Source organism: Vombatus ursinus, unplaced genomic scaffold (genome assembly GCF_900497805.2).
Source record: "Vombatus ursinus unplaced genomic scaffold, bare-nosed wombat genome assembly UNPS02000580.1, whole genome shotgun sequence".
NCBI classification, from domain to species: Eukaryota; Metazoa; Chordata; class Mammalia; order Diprotodontia; family Vombatidae; genus Vombatus; species Vombatus ursinus.
In genome coordinates, this window is record NW_020940358.1 from 7081642 (window position 1) to 7096163 (window position 14522).

Below are 14522 nucleotides of genomic sequence, written 5' to 3' on the forward strand. Positions count from 1 at the left end.
GAGACAGAGAGAGAGAGAGAGAGAGAGAGAGAGAGAGAAAGAGAGGTTTGGCTCTATCTTCTTACTAGACAGCTTATCAGTAGTTTTCTCCAAGAAAGAATAATAATTTTATACATTCACCAAGAAGATTCAATTAAAAATACAGCATATTTTTTAAAAAGCCTACATATCAGGGAGCCTATGAGGAAACCATCAAACTAATTTCCCCCCCCCCCAAAAAATACTCCAACAACAAATTCCAAAATTCACACATATTCTCAAATAAACTCAGCCATTTGATATTTTTTAAAAACTAACCTAAAATTGCATAGATCCTTGTTTTGTGTCTCTATTAAAAAAAAAAAGCTTTCAACGCATTCCAGTGGATCCTAAGATGTCTTCCAAGACCACCTGTTTCAAATAAAGTATACTGAACTAGAAACCACAGTTGAGGAACCAAAGGAGCTTAGGAAAGGGTACAGGATCAGAGGCTTTGGCAGTGACAGAACATAAGGAAGGCCAAGGTGGGGTCTGACATTCCTTGTGCTGACCTGGCTCAGTCTTCAGCTCCCAAGGTCAAATAGGAGTCCATCTATGACACATACCGAATAGCAACTATGAAGTTGTGCATGGTGATGGTGGTGGTGGTAGCGGTGGATTCAGACAGACCCCTCTTGACTTCCCATGAAGTCCAGGCCGTTGTTTCCTTCCTGTCTCTGCTGTTTAGTTTCTTCTTCCTGCTACCATCTTTTCTTATGAGGAGGCAGAGTTAGAACAGAGGGACTTCATGCTCTTCTCCTATGTCCAGGACTGGCCTCATTCTTCTCTTCTTTCTCCCATCATGCTTACCTGTGACTAGAACAAGTTGACTTTTCTTCACTGAGGAAATCAAAACTTAACCCATCAGTTTATCTCAATAATAAGAAGTCTTTCAGTTTCTCTCAGACACGAGAGTCCAATATGTGCTTTTTAAAGGGTAAAGATGGATTGGCGCACATCAGAATGGTTTATCACTTCTATTAAGAAGAACAAATAAGTGCTTAGTTAGCCCTTCTGAGAAAAACTCAAGCTATTGGGTACAGATGTAAGTGATGAAATTAAATGGGGATTTCAGCAATACATTGGGATGTGGGGCTGATATGGAGAGACACAACGCAATGTTTAAACACTATTCTGGGTTTGTAGGACAGAGCCACGCTCTTGGAGGTCAGTAGTATTTTCAGAAGCACTTGAACTGCTGGGAGGAGATGCTACTGGGGAGTCTGGGGAGCCTCTTGGTGGCTTATACAGCAAATAGGCTGAGCCAAAGAAAATGATCCCAAGCACCTATGGAAAAAAAGAGAGTTGGTTTTTGTTTGTTTTGTTTTGTTTTGTTTTGTTTTGTTTTGTTTTTACTGATATATCAAGAGATTAAAAGCCTAACAGGGTTTCCCAAAAGAGATAGGATACTAGAAGGACAAGGTCAGAATCTATAACTACAACTTTCATCTTCTCTTGAAGGTAATAATCCCTTTTTCAAATATCCTAGATTTAAATTTCAGCAGATATAAGCTCCCTGACCCCTGTCAGAATGCCCAAGCAACCTCTTAGTATGGTGTTCTATTGTCGGTCATTCTGGGAGCTGCGAGAAAACAGCATGGGGGTAGCCCCATGCTGGGAAATTTATATCTCTGGTGTTGAATAAATGATCAGTGGGGATGATAACAATCTGCCAATCATTTACTTCTCAATATTCAAGTGATTCTGTAAGACTATAAATTGTATAGCGGGTGCCAACCTGCATTAGTAGAGGTAGTTTCTTCACCTGTGAGTTCCCTACACCAATAAAAACACGTCTATCTCTCTTCCATATCTGAATGAATTCAATATTTGTTGAATGATCAATGAGTTCAAATTTAAATATGAATAAATTCATTCAACAAATGTTTAAGTTGCATGTGAAGGACTGTATCAGTTGTGAAAAGTACAACTGTTAGTTCAGAAGCAAGATAGAGCTCCGAGCTTAGACTCAGGAAGACCAGGGTTCAAATCCAGCCTCAGACACATATTATCTGTGTGACTAGCAAGTCACTTAATATCTGTTTGCTTTGGTTTCTGAATCTGCAAAATGGGGATAATAAGAACACCAACCTCCCAGAGTTATTGTGAGGATCAAATAAAATAATATTTGTAAAGTGCTTAGCATAGTGTCTGGCACATAGTAGGCTTAACGTAAATGTTAGCTATTATTATTTAGAATAAGTACTGTCAGTCCGTATACTTCAACTTACTAATGACCATTAACAACTCTGTGAATTGAAGGTTTCTTAAAAAATGCTAGTGAATACTTGAATATTTGCTTAGACTTTGGATAATTTGAAATTGTTGCATTTACTTTAGCTAGAGAGGGCAATAAGAGGCAGTGCGGTATAGTGAATAGTGCTGGCCTCAAAGCCAGGAAGACCCACCCATATGGGCTGTGTGGGTAAGCATAATTCCCTATGGCAATGAAATTGCATGTCCAGTGCCTATCCTATAGAGGACAAAATAGTTAATCTCTTTTTAAACATTGAGCCAACATGTTGTGTTCTTATGTCCTTCATCTTGACTTCTTTTGACCATTTGTAATAGTGTTGGAAGGCTTCATTTAATGTAGAAGTCGTGGTTCTTCACAGACAATATGGCAAGATGCATAGCTACCCTTTCCACTGATAAATGAAAGGAGCCTTGACAGCTAGCTCTTGGCACGTTGCACAACTCTGAAATTTTACATTTAAAAGCTCACCCCTATTTAGCACTCCCAGGTTAGGCTAGATTAGGTGTTCTTAACCTTGAGTCTGTGAACTTATTTTTAAAGATATCGTGATTGCTGTATTTAGTATAATTGATTTCCTTTGTAAGTCCCAAGGGTGTAATGGAGCCAGCTCACACCAGCCCCAGGAGCCAATTGTGAAATTTTCAGCATGAGCATTTAGAAATGAGCAAATGCTACAAATCAGGGCTTGATTTATTGTTTTCTTAAGTGTCTAGACTTAATAAAGGAATGGAAAAAATGTCAATATGCAGATTAAATTTAAAAGTATGTGGTGGGTAATTTTTTCCTCTAGATTGCTAGTTGTTCAACATTTGCCAGAACAGCTCTATTTGTAACCCTGTGTATTTTATTTTACACATTTAAAAATGTTATCCTGAGAAGAGCTCCATGGGCTTTACCATGGGCTGCAAAAGGGGTCTATGACATGCAAAAAAGGCTAGGATATTCTCTGAGGTTCCTTCCAGTTTTCAATATGATCCTAAAATATTGTAATGCACATGTCTAATTTTATGTTAAATAAGCTCAGTAATAAAAGAAAACCAAATGATATCATTGGCCACGCCTGAAAATTAAACATTTTCTTATTTGTAGATAAGGATGTTATTACCTAAAGTAAGGACCCCTATCCTAGGTAGATTCTGTATCAATAGACTTCATGACAAACCTTTCCAGAGACAAGAATGAAATCCAAGGATGTGATATTTTAAATTCTAGTTGAACTTCTTCCTTCTTTCCCAATGAGAAAAATATGAGTTATAATTATCATGGAATCATAGACTTAGAGCTGGAAGCTAATCAAGTCAACCTTCCTCAAACGAGGAAGCTGGACCTGAGAGAGATCAATGGTTTTCCCATTGTCACACAACTATTAAGAATCTAAGGGAGGATATGAAATCGGGTCCTCTTGACTCCAAGCTCAGTATTCTATTCACTATGCACCCTAACTATCTCAATGACATTCTGAGTAAGCAGGCCTTTTGGTGCCCTTCTAATCCTGCCATATGGGGTCATAGAGCTAGAAGGATCTCAGAGGTCATGGCACTCAACTCTCTAATTATACAGATGAGAAAACTAAGAGCCAGGGATGTTAAATGATATATATGCCTAAGGTAACATAAGTGTCAGGGGTAGGTTTTTGAACCCAAGTCTCGTGACTCCAAAGTCAGCATTTTTTTCCCTTCTTTTTTGAGTTGTACCAATTATTGAGTAAGTCCACATAGAATTTTATTTTGGCTAGGCAATGGGGTATTCTCTGAGGTTCACACAGGGTCACACAGCTGGTAAGTGTTATGTGTCTGAGGCTGGATTTGAACTTGGGTCCTCTTGACTTCAGGGCTGGTGCTCTATCCACTGCACCACCTAGCTTCCCCAAACATAGAATTTTCTAACAAATTAGAATCCATATTTTTCTAATGCTGTAATTAAAGAGGGTCATGATGAACACTACCCTGGAATTTAAGAACTAAGGATACCTGGAGGAAATAGATGCCATCAAGGAAAAGAATGACACCAACACCAGCACAACAACCAAATATTAACATGTAGAATTATATATGCGACTTAGTCTTTTGGTGAGGAAGATCTACTTCTCATTTTCTTGATGCCTTAAGATCATTGAAGGAAAGTGATTGCGAATATTGACAGCTAAAGTCCCCAGGTAGATTGAAAGGGGATGTTACTATTGTCCAGGTTCTTTTTCCCTGGGAAGAGGGTAGTAAGATAGAGAAGAGGGCATGGCAGCACCAACCAGAACATAGAATCTACTGGTCGAAGACCCTAGTTCAAGTTTAAGAATATACACGATTTTTTGCTGATTTTTGGCAAACCCTACTATAAATAAAGTACAAAAAATATTTTTCATACTCAAACAGACTCTTGAAATGTTTCCTTCAGGGCTCCCAATTACTACTAACATGACACAAACTAAAGAAATAAGATATGGTCCTAACTCACCTTGTAAACAATTCCAGCAATGAGGGTGTAGTGGCTCATGGCAGAGTTCTGATAAATGTAGCAGGATCCCTGATCTCCACATCGGTCCTGCCAGAGTAAGCAAGCTTTATCAATCACCCAGCCAAAGGCAATTGGGCCTGGAATTCCACCTGTAGGAAAAGAAATAGAATTTTAGGGGCAGCTAGGTGGCATAGTAGATAGAGCACCGGCCCTGGATTCAGGAGGACCTGAGTTCAAATCCAGCCTCAGGCACTTGACACTTACTAGCTGTGTGACCTGGGGTAAGTCACCTAACCCCATTGCCTAGCCAAAAAAAATAAATAAATAAAATTTTGTACGAATAGAGCTCCTGTAAGTTGGGTCAGATGGTCAGTTAACAAATATTTATTAAGCACTCTCTATGATCCAGGCACTGTTCTAAGTAGTAGAGATACAAAGGAAGGCTAAGGAAAAAGGCCCTGCCCTCAGGAGCTCACTTTCTAATGGAGGAGACAAGTAATTCATTAGGTATATAAAGATACACAGAGTAGGTAAGAGATAATCAGGGCAATGCACTAATAGCTAGAGGACAGAGAAAGGCTTTCTGCAGAAGGTGAGATATGAGCTGGATCTTGAAGGAAGCCATGGAAGCTAAGAGGGGGAGGTGAAGAGCGAGAGAAATCCAGATGTAAGGGACAGACAGAGAAAAATCACAGAGGTGGGTGGTGGATTGCTCTGTTCCAGAAATTGCAAGTAAGCCAGTGTAGTTTCACTATAGTGTGCAAGGTCTAATGAGGCTGGAAAAGGAGAAGGAGCTGGGGTAGAAAAGGTTTTAAATGCCAAAGAGAAGATTTAAAAAATTGATTTTGGAGGTAATAAAGAGTTCATTAAGTAGAAGGTTGACATGGTCAGATCTGTGCATTATAGGAAAATCAGTTTGGAAATTGAATGGAGGATCTATTGGAGTGTGGAGAGTCTTGAGGTTTGAAGGCAATTGTTACAATAGTCCAGGCAAGAGGTAATCGAGAGCCTATAGCAGAGTCATGGCTGTGTGAATGCAGAGAAGGAGACATATATGAGGGATGCTACTATGGTAGAAATGACAAGATTTGGCAATGGATTGGATATGTGGAATGAGAGAGAGGAGTAAAGATAAAACCAAGGTTGCTAGCCTTGAGTGATTGGAAGAATGGTAGTGTCTTTGATAGTAATAGGGAAATGTGGAAGAGGGGAAGATTTGGAGGGAAAGATATTTTGGTGTATGAACCAATGTCTTCATGATATGGCTCATTACAGTCCATGAGATGGGTTTTTGGAAGAAGTTAAATTCATCACTTAAGAGTTAGTCAAATAACCTTCTTGAATAAGGGTCTTTTGACTATCCCTGATGTTAGGAGCAGAAGAAAGCACATGAATGCTCCAAGATGACATCTCCTTTTATATACTATACTGTACCTAGAGTGCGTACTACAATCCATTGAATTCCTAGTGCAAAGGATCTCTGCCGGTCAGAGACACACCTATAACAGAAAGTATCAGAGTTAAAAGGTTATTAAAATTGGTATTCTTTAAATACTACAGTCCCAATTACACCATGCCTATTTCATGCCAATTACACCACACCTCAGGAGCAGCAGATACAATAACATCTCTTTTGGGGGTTCAGGGTTTTATTTCATAAGCATGGTATGAATAGCATTCTTAGGGCCATTTGACTCATTCAGTGGTAGTATGGCCCAATGATGAGGACATTGGATTTCGAGTCAGTAGGACTGGGTTTGAATCATGGCTCTGCTATTTAACTGTGTCTAGGTCATTTCTTTTCTTGGGGATTCAAATTTCTCATCTGTAAAATGAGGGGTTTGGATTGGGTGATCTCTGAAGTCGCTTCCATCTTTAAATCTATGATGCTATAATCACCAAACGTAATACAAATTTGGTCCCATTAGAGAAAATTATTCAAGAAATCATGGGCAGAATTCCAACCATTGGTTTGCTGGGCTCATGATATTCCAGAGCTTACGTTGCTGAAAGCAAGGCTTTAGTACAGATCAAAAACCCCACCCGGTTTCTTACCGTAAAGTTGCAGTTAAAGCAGGAATGCTGCTTAGGAATGTAAATAAAATTACAACGAATATGAAAACCAGAAGAAGGGACTTTCTCTGACAAGATGAAGTGCATTTCCCTGCCGTAGCATGACCCAAACGAGAAGGGGAATGCTGAGGAATACAGCTACAGTCACGGTAAACCTGGGAAGCCCAACAACATCAGACCAATTACCAATTACCCAATAGAAGGAATGGATCACGTCAAAGTTTCTCATAGAAGTAAGCCAGTGGAGACAGTGTCACCTACCTTCTTACCCCCTTCTGGAAGTACGGACACTGTGGAGCACCCAGCATGGCAGGGAGAGTAGTACATCACATTGTCTGTACCACACACCGGACTGTAGATCTCCCTCAGACACCCACATTTCTCATTGCAGGAAGCCAACAGCTGTAGACTGCCTTCTGGCAACATGCTAGAGAAAACAGGAGATCCAATTCAGCAAATATTTATTAAATAACTATTATGTGACGGGCACATAAAAATGATATATTCCCTATCCTCAAGGAATTTATAGACAGTTTGGGGTAGGGAGGAGTATATGACATGCAGAGTCATAACTAAGACATCTGGCACCTGGAGCAGATTTGGTTGGGGGTCAGAAGAGACCTAGACCTCAAAGCAGCTGCTGGAGAGACTGGCATCACTGCCATTGCCACTGACCCCAAGAATTTCACATGGCACAGGTCTCCAGGTCTGGCATCACAATGCAAGCAGTCTACCTGGGGTGGATACAGTTGTGCTAACATGACAGGTATTGGGGGGAAGGCAGGCAGACAGGCAGGTCCTGAGGGAGGTATGTAAGAGCAAAGGTATCATTGGGGGTCTAGGAAAAGAAGCAGGAGAAGATCACACTGGGTAATGCAAAGCTGCAGAACAACCACAAAGCAGGGAAGCCAGCTGTATGCTGCCTGACTGTTAGCATCCTGGGATGAAGCACTGGTTGTCATGTGCTAAATACAACTTTGACCTCATTTGCACAGAGAAATACCACCTTATAACTTTAGGTAGAGTGTGATGGAGGCAAAAGAGAGATTCAGCCAAAATGCATTTAAAAAATACAAGGTAGGAAAGAATATTTTCACATAGTTGGGACAAATAAGGGAAAGCTTCAGAGGAAGGTGGCACCTGAGCTGAGCCTTGAAAAAAGGAAGCAGTTCTTCAAAGGATGCTGAGGGATGGATGCAAGCCAAGAATGTGGGATGGCCTGGACAAGGCAAGAGCCAGGAGATGGCATAGCAAGTTCAAAGAATAGCTAGTAGTTAGTTCGGTTGGGACACAGAGAGTATAATGGAAACTGACACTGCAAAATAAGCCTGGTAAGGTAGGTTGGAATCAAATCATAGGAAGGTGGGGTAGGGGTAGGGGGGTTAAATACATGACTAAGGAATTTTAAAAGCCACTGAGAAGATTGGTAGAAAATATGAGGAAAAGAAACAAAATTTTCTTTCAAAAAACAGGTATGCTTTAAATTCTCCCAAGTGAAAAAAAAAAGTGACCAATTAATCTGTTGTTTCTCCTGTAGAATCCCATCACCTATAATTTTAGAGGAATGGAGACATTCCCTTTAATTTTTTAGGACTGTGAAATAGTCATAGAATCATAAGATTTGGAGCTTGGAGAGATCTTAGAGTTCATCTACTCTGATCCAGTTCCTCACAAACTGAGATTTCCCAAGATTAATAGACAAAATACATTTATAAAACACTAAAGTCTGCAAAGCACTTTGTGTACATTACCTCATTTGAGCTTTACAATATCCCCAGTGAAGTAGGTATTGCCTGAATTACTATCCCTATTTTAGAGATGAGGAAATCAAGGTTCCCAGAATGTAAGTGGCTTGCCCGTTGTCACACAGTGTCAGAGGTGGGCATTTAATTTGGATCTTCCTTCTCCCAGGTCTAGAACTCCAGCCATTAGACCACTTGCTTCTCTACCCAAGAAGGGGAGCAACTTGCTGACATTCACAAAAATAGTAAGCGGCAGAAGCAGGCATCAATCCTGGGCCTCTGTCTCTAAATTCAGTGATCTATCCACTATAATAGACTGTCTTCTCAACCAACAGTTTGTTACAAGTACCTATACCACCTGGTAATCCATTTTCCATTTTATGGGAGCATTCAAGATCTATTAAAGGCTAGACATTCTAACTCCACCTGAAGTCCCATCTCTGCTCTGCACTCAGATCTCTCCTGAAATGCACCACCCCAGTAAACACTTTTGTTTCTCATGTATGTTTCCACTAATCACTGTGTGCCATTCCAACCAAAACATAAGCTCTGGGCTCTTACCTCCCATTATACTTAAGTGTCATACCAGCCATAGGCATGTTCGGACAGTGCATGAAAAATATGCAGATTGCTAACAGGCTTATCAATGTGCAAAAAAGGCAGAACTTGATAATTCCTGAGCAGCGAAGCTTAAATTTGTTCACGAAGAATCCACCAAGGAATGTACCTCCTCCCCCTGCTGGCACCACCAGGTAACCTACAAGAAAGAGAATTGCATTGATATGCCTATAAAGGACAAGAAGGAAACTGCTAAGGGTGGCTTTGAGTCCACTCTTCATCACTAGATTGGGTAAGCTTCAGGGACAAATGAGAAAATGCATGTAAAGGGCTCTGAAAAACTTGAAGTAAGTGATTTGTAAATCGGTTCTTCTAGCATTTATTAAGTGATTACTCTGAGCCAGATACTGTGCTATGCAGTGGGGATATAAAGACAAAGTTAAAAAGAATTTCTGCCCTCTGGATTTTAGAAAAACCTGGAAAGGCTTACATGAGCTGATGCAAAGTGAAGTGAGCAGAACCAGGAGAACATTGTACACAGTATCAGCAACATTGTGCGATGAAGAACTGTGAATGACTTAGTCCTTCTCTGCAATACAATGATCCAAGACAATTCCAAACAATTTATGACGGAAAATGCTATCCACATCCAGAGAAAGTCTGATGGAGTCTGAATGAAGATCAAGCATACTACTTCACTTTGTTTTTTTCTTGGTTATTTTCTTTTGGTCCATATCTTCTTTTACAACAAGACTAACACGGAAATGTTTTACATTATAGCACAGACATAACCTATATCAAATTGCTTAATATCTTAGGGAGGAAAGGAGAAAAGTTGGAACTCAACATTTTAAAAAAAATGTTAAAATTCTTTACATGAAAAAAAATTCTTTACATGATTGGAGAAAAAAATAAAATACTATAAAAAAGGGATTCCTGCTCTCAAGAAGCTTATGTTCTAATTCAGGTGGCAAAATATGAATAATTATTGTTATAATTCAAGGACGAGGACATTGCTGGAGCTGAGGACCCCTTTCTACACCAATAGACAGTTAGAAAATATTATTCAGATGAAGTGAGGTACTTAGTCTGTTTCATTCTGAAGGTATTATTTATGAAGGAGCAAAGGCTCATAGATTTAGAACTGGAAGTGATTTCAGAAACAGAATGTAAGTTCCTCAAGGGCAAGCACTATTTCATTTTTGTTTTTTGTAACCCCAGTACATATAGCATAGTGCCTGGCACAGAGCAAGCACTTAAAAAGTGCTTGTTGATTGCTCGGGCAAAATGCAGGATTCCAAAAGGAATAAAGCCCTTTGCCAATTTGAATGGCTAATCTGAATTTGATCCTAATAAGGTGGTTGCAGAACACAAGAAAAATATGAGTACTGGGCAAAGGACCCTAAACTTCTGTCTCTTGAATTCTAACCTATTATTTGAGACTGTGGGATAAGATCTTCTATATACTAAGGTCACACATCAGAGTTGAAAACAACTCAAGCTTCACAGGTGTGTGTGTATCTGTGGTGGGGAACAGGAAAGCATGATGCCATGTAGGAGGTGGTGACTTCCAGCCACATAAAATAATCACACTCACAGCTTAACATGGATGCAAATAATAATAACAACAATAATGATAATACCTAGCATTTATATGTCACTTTAAGGTTTGTAAAGTGCTTTATGTAACTCATTTGGTCCTCAAAACAATCCTGTGAGGTAGGTACTATTATTGTCCCAATTTTACAGATAAGGAAAACTGAGGCTGAGACTTGGCCAAGAATTCAGAAAGAAGGGATTGAGGAAGGATTTGAACGCAAATCTTTCCAACATTAAGTTCAGAATTATACCAATTTTTCCAACTAGCTCCCGATCAGCAAGTAAACATCCTAGGCAGGATTTGAACACAGGTCTTTCTAACACCAAGTCCAGTATTCTACCAATTGTGTCCACTAGCTGCCAATTAACTGTGGGTCCTGGAGATGAAAGGAAGACACTCTATGTTTGGTAGAGAAGGAAGTTTCACAATGCTTTGGAGAAAGGATGGCTGCTGCCAACCAGTATATACCAAGTGATGCAGTATTTTGAAAATTACAGGTTGCCTGTTACCTTGTGCTTAATCTGGCCACAGTGACACACATTTAAGCATTTAAAAATTGAAACAATCAAAATTGTTGCTATTTAACTTTGAGAACCTGATTGCTTGGGAGAATCACTTTGCTATTAAGATTGGTTCCCTCTCCCATTTTAAGGATGCTTAATGCCAAAAAGGAATGGAAAAATTTCTATGTCACCACAGCAACATGGGCAGCTAGATGGTGCAGTTAATAGAGTGCTGGATCTGGAGTCAGGAAGACTCTTCTTCCTGAGTTCAAATTTGGCCTCAGATACTTTTTAGCTGTGTGACCATGGGCAAGTCACTTAACCCTTTTGCCTCCATTTCCTAATCTGTAAAATGAGCTGGAGAAGTAAATGGCAAACTACTCCAGTCTCTCTGCCAAGAAAACCCCAAATGGGGTCATGAAGAGTTGGACACAACTGAAAAATGATTAAACAAAACAAGAACACAGTAACATGAAAACTTAGGTACTGTCCTCCCAAATGTGGGCTAGGATACTTCACATCTGGCAAGGGGTAAGGAGTTGAAGGACTGGCCAAATGGCAGCATTTGCGTAGTAGGGAGATTGGTTAACTGTGACTTTGAAACTCAGATCTCCCCAAACTCTATGAATTCCTATTGGTTAGTGATTACACTCTCATTAACACTGAGCCAATCACAGGATTCACAGTGCACTATGAAAAGAACTTCCTCAATACTCCTAAAGGCTCATTAGATATCTGACTGAATTATTAAAAGGTTCTCTCAACACATTCTGCTTCTTACCGAATAAGGTAGCAGCTTCAGAAGCACTTAAACTGAACTGTGATTCAAGGAACTTGGGTCCAAAAGTCGACATGCCAGCAATGAGGGTGGCTTCCGTTGCCCCAGCTAAGCAGAGCAGGATGAACGTAGGGTTCCGCAGCAGCAGCCAGATTGAGCTGGAGAGCAGGAGGTCAGAGGAAATGAAAAATGCAAATCAGAATCAAATTGCTAGTGCTGAGTTGTTTTTTTTTCCCCCAAAAAAGTCTTACTTGGATGAAATTATAAGTGACTAAAAATTGCTCAATAAAGTGAGTATATCACAGATTTCAGCTGAATCTAGGCAGCATTTATTAGGTGCCAGCATGTTCCAGGCACCACTATACTAGGCACTGGTGATACAAAGACAAAAACCATAGTCCCAAGCCTTAAGGAATTTAATTTACTGAAACAGCATGTTATGCATAATGAAATACAAAATAAATACAAATTAAATACAGAATGATTTTGTAAGCTGAGGCTTTTGAAGGAAGGTAGGGATTCTAAGAGGCAGAGGAGGGGAGAGGATAGCATTCCAGGCATGAAGAAGAGCTGGTGCAAAGACAGAAATGGGAGACAGAATGTCACATCCAGGGCAGCAATGCATACACTAATCTGAGTGGAACATGAAGTACTCATGGGGGAATAATTTATAATCAATCTGGAAATCCAACTCAGAGTCTGACAATGAAAGGCTTTAAATGGCTAAGAGAGGAAGCTGTATTTTATCCTAGAGGCATTAGGGAACAACTGAGATTTCTTGAAAGGGAGTGATATGACTTTACCTTAGCTTTAGGAATACTAAATTGGCAGCTGCATGGAGGATGGATTGGAGAAGATGAGGGGAAAAAATCACAAAGTATTAGAGCCAGAAGGAACTTAAATATCTTTCTAATCCATCTCCCCCTGCCTTTTTTTTTTTTTTTGGTATGGACAGAGAATTAATTTCCCCCTGCCTTTTTTTTTTTAATAGACAGAGACTGAGGTCTAGAAAGAAATTATTTGCCCAAAGTCACACAGCAAAGAAACGGTAGATTCCAGGCTCAAATCCAAATCTTTTGATCCCCAAATCCAACACTCTTTCCAGTGCCTCAACTAGGTTTTTGACCCCTGAGATGCTCTACTTTAAGAACAGAGATAAAGGTCCATAAAGAAGCTTTGTTTCCACATTTTCTCCTTGAGATTTGTGATCTACTGCTGCTCACCCACTACTCCCTTCTCACCGACACTCTCCTTGGCTTATGATTAGGTAACAGGATCTGGTGATTCTACTCCAGGGAAGTCAAAATACTGGCAGGAACATGGTTCTGAGATGGATAAGGCAAGCTCCTCCCAAGGTTTGCTTGTAATTCCTAATTCAGAGATGATAATGTGTCTGGTTCAGTTGTACTGTACTAACCTATTGCAAAGAGTGATTTGTACTGTCCTGGTGTTTCTTTGCCATTTTGAAGAGTGAATCAGAGAGAAAATAATTTATTATTGTCCCACTCAAGACCCGGCAATGGAGTTAGGGTTTCCTCTGAAGTCCGTTAATTCCCAGGTCAGTCATTGTAGTTTCTATCGCAGATCCCACATATACAGACATTAAGAAGGAGCAGAATGAATAACCTTCAATTTTACAGGTCTGAAAACTGAGGAACTAATTTTTCTTCTGCTGACAAAAGAGAGAACAAAGGAAGAGCCTTACAGGGCAGGAAGACAAGGAAATCTGCTGGTGCCGCAGCTTATCTGGGGATACTGAGCAGTGAGTTTAGACCCCAGGGAGCATTTGCAAGGTCTGAAGGCAGAAGACCCTGAAGAAGAGTTTCTGGGTCATAGAAGGAGAAAAAAGGTCACATTCCCAAGGCACTCTGTCACAGAGATGACTAGAAAGGGAGCTTGTGAAAGCTTGCTGACTCGGAAGGAAAGGCGAGTATTTAGCTGGTGGGTCAACAGGCCCTGGCTTCCAACAGAGCCCCCTTTGAGTAATGCCCCAGGACTCATCTTGGATGACACTGGCAGGGGGTATGGTTGTAAAGCTGAAAAATGCATTGAGGAGGAGGCTGCTTCCTCATAATGAGGCGGATAGGGGCAGCCTTCCACATAGAGTTTGTCTCAGAAATACACCACAAGTCAACAGGGACAGACATTCTCCTTCATTCATTTGAAGCAGTGCCCTGTCTAACCCTAGTAAAGGGAACTCTGCTCAACACTTACGCTACTGACTCACCATGTTTTGTTAGATTTTCAAGGAACTGGTTGCTAGGATGGAGGGAAATTGAATGGAGTCATGGCATATGCAAATGTGTGTGGTAAGCAAGCCAAGTTTTAATGGGGCTCCACCTTATTGAGGAAATAAATACATATTTTTAAACTAGACTATGATTTCATCCCTGTAGGGAAGTCCTGGGGAAAACCTCCTCTACCAATACAGATCAGTGCCAGGCCTTGAACTTGTAGAGTCTCTATCCTCTATGACATGATGCCTCTCAAAGAATTTATATTAAAGTTAAATTATAGGAAGCTAGATGGTATAAGGGATAGA

At 40.2% G+C, this 14522-nt stretch overlaps 1 protein-coding gene across 3 annotated transcripts in view; it reads right to left on the minus strand.

Moving 5' to 3' along the window:
- Nucleotides 1-330: 330 nt before the first annotated feature.
- The window catches only part of SLCO4A1 (solute carrier organic anion transporter family member 4A1), a 70843-nt gene continuing 56651 nt past the window's right edge, over nt 331-14522 (minus strand). For 2 of the 3 annotated variants that reach the window (XM_027850109.1, XM_027850112.1), the window contains 7 exons: nt 11984-12138; nt 9103-9298; nt 7061-7226; nt 6782-6954; nt 6161-6225; nt 4727-4875; nt 331-1305 (listed from right to left, as the gene is read on the minus strand). In XM_027850109.1, the coding sequence (XP_027705910.1) occupies nt 1141-1305; nt 4727-4875; nt 6161-6225; nt 6782-6954; nt 7061-7226; nt 9103-9298; nt 11984-12138 (1069 nt within the window). In that variant the 3' untranslated portion in view covers nt 331-1140. The remainder of the gene's footprint in view (nt 1306-4726; nt 4876-6160; nt 6226-6781; nt 6955-7060; nt 7227-9102; nt 9299-11983; nt 12139-14522) is intronic. The other variant, XM_027850114.1, reaches the window with a different exon arrangement.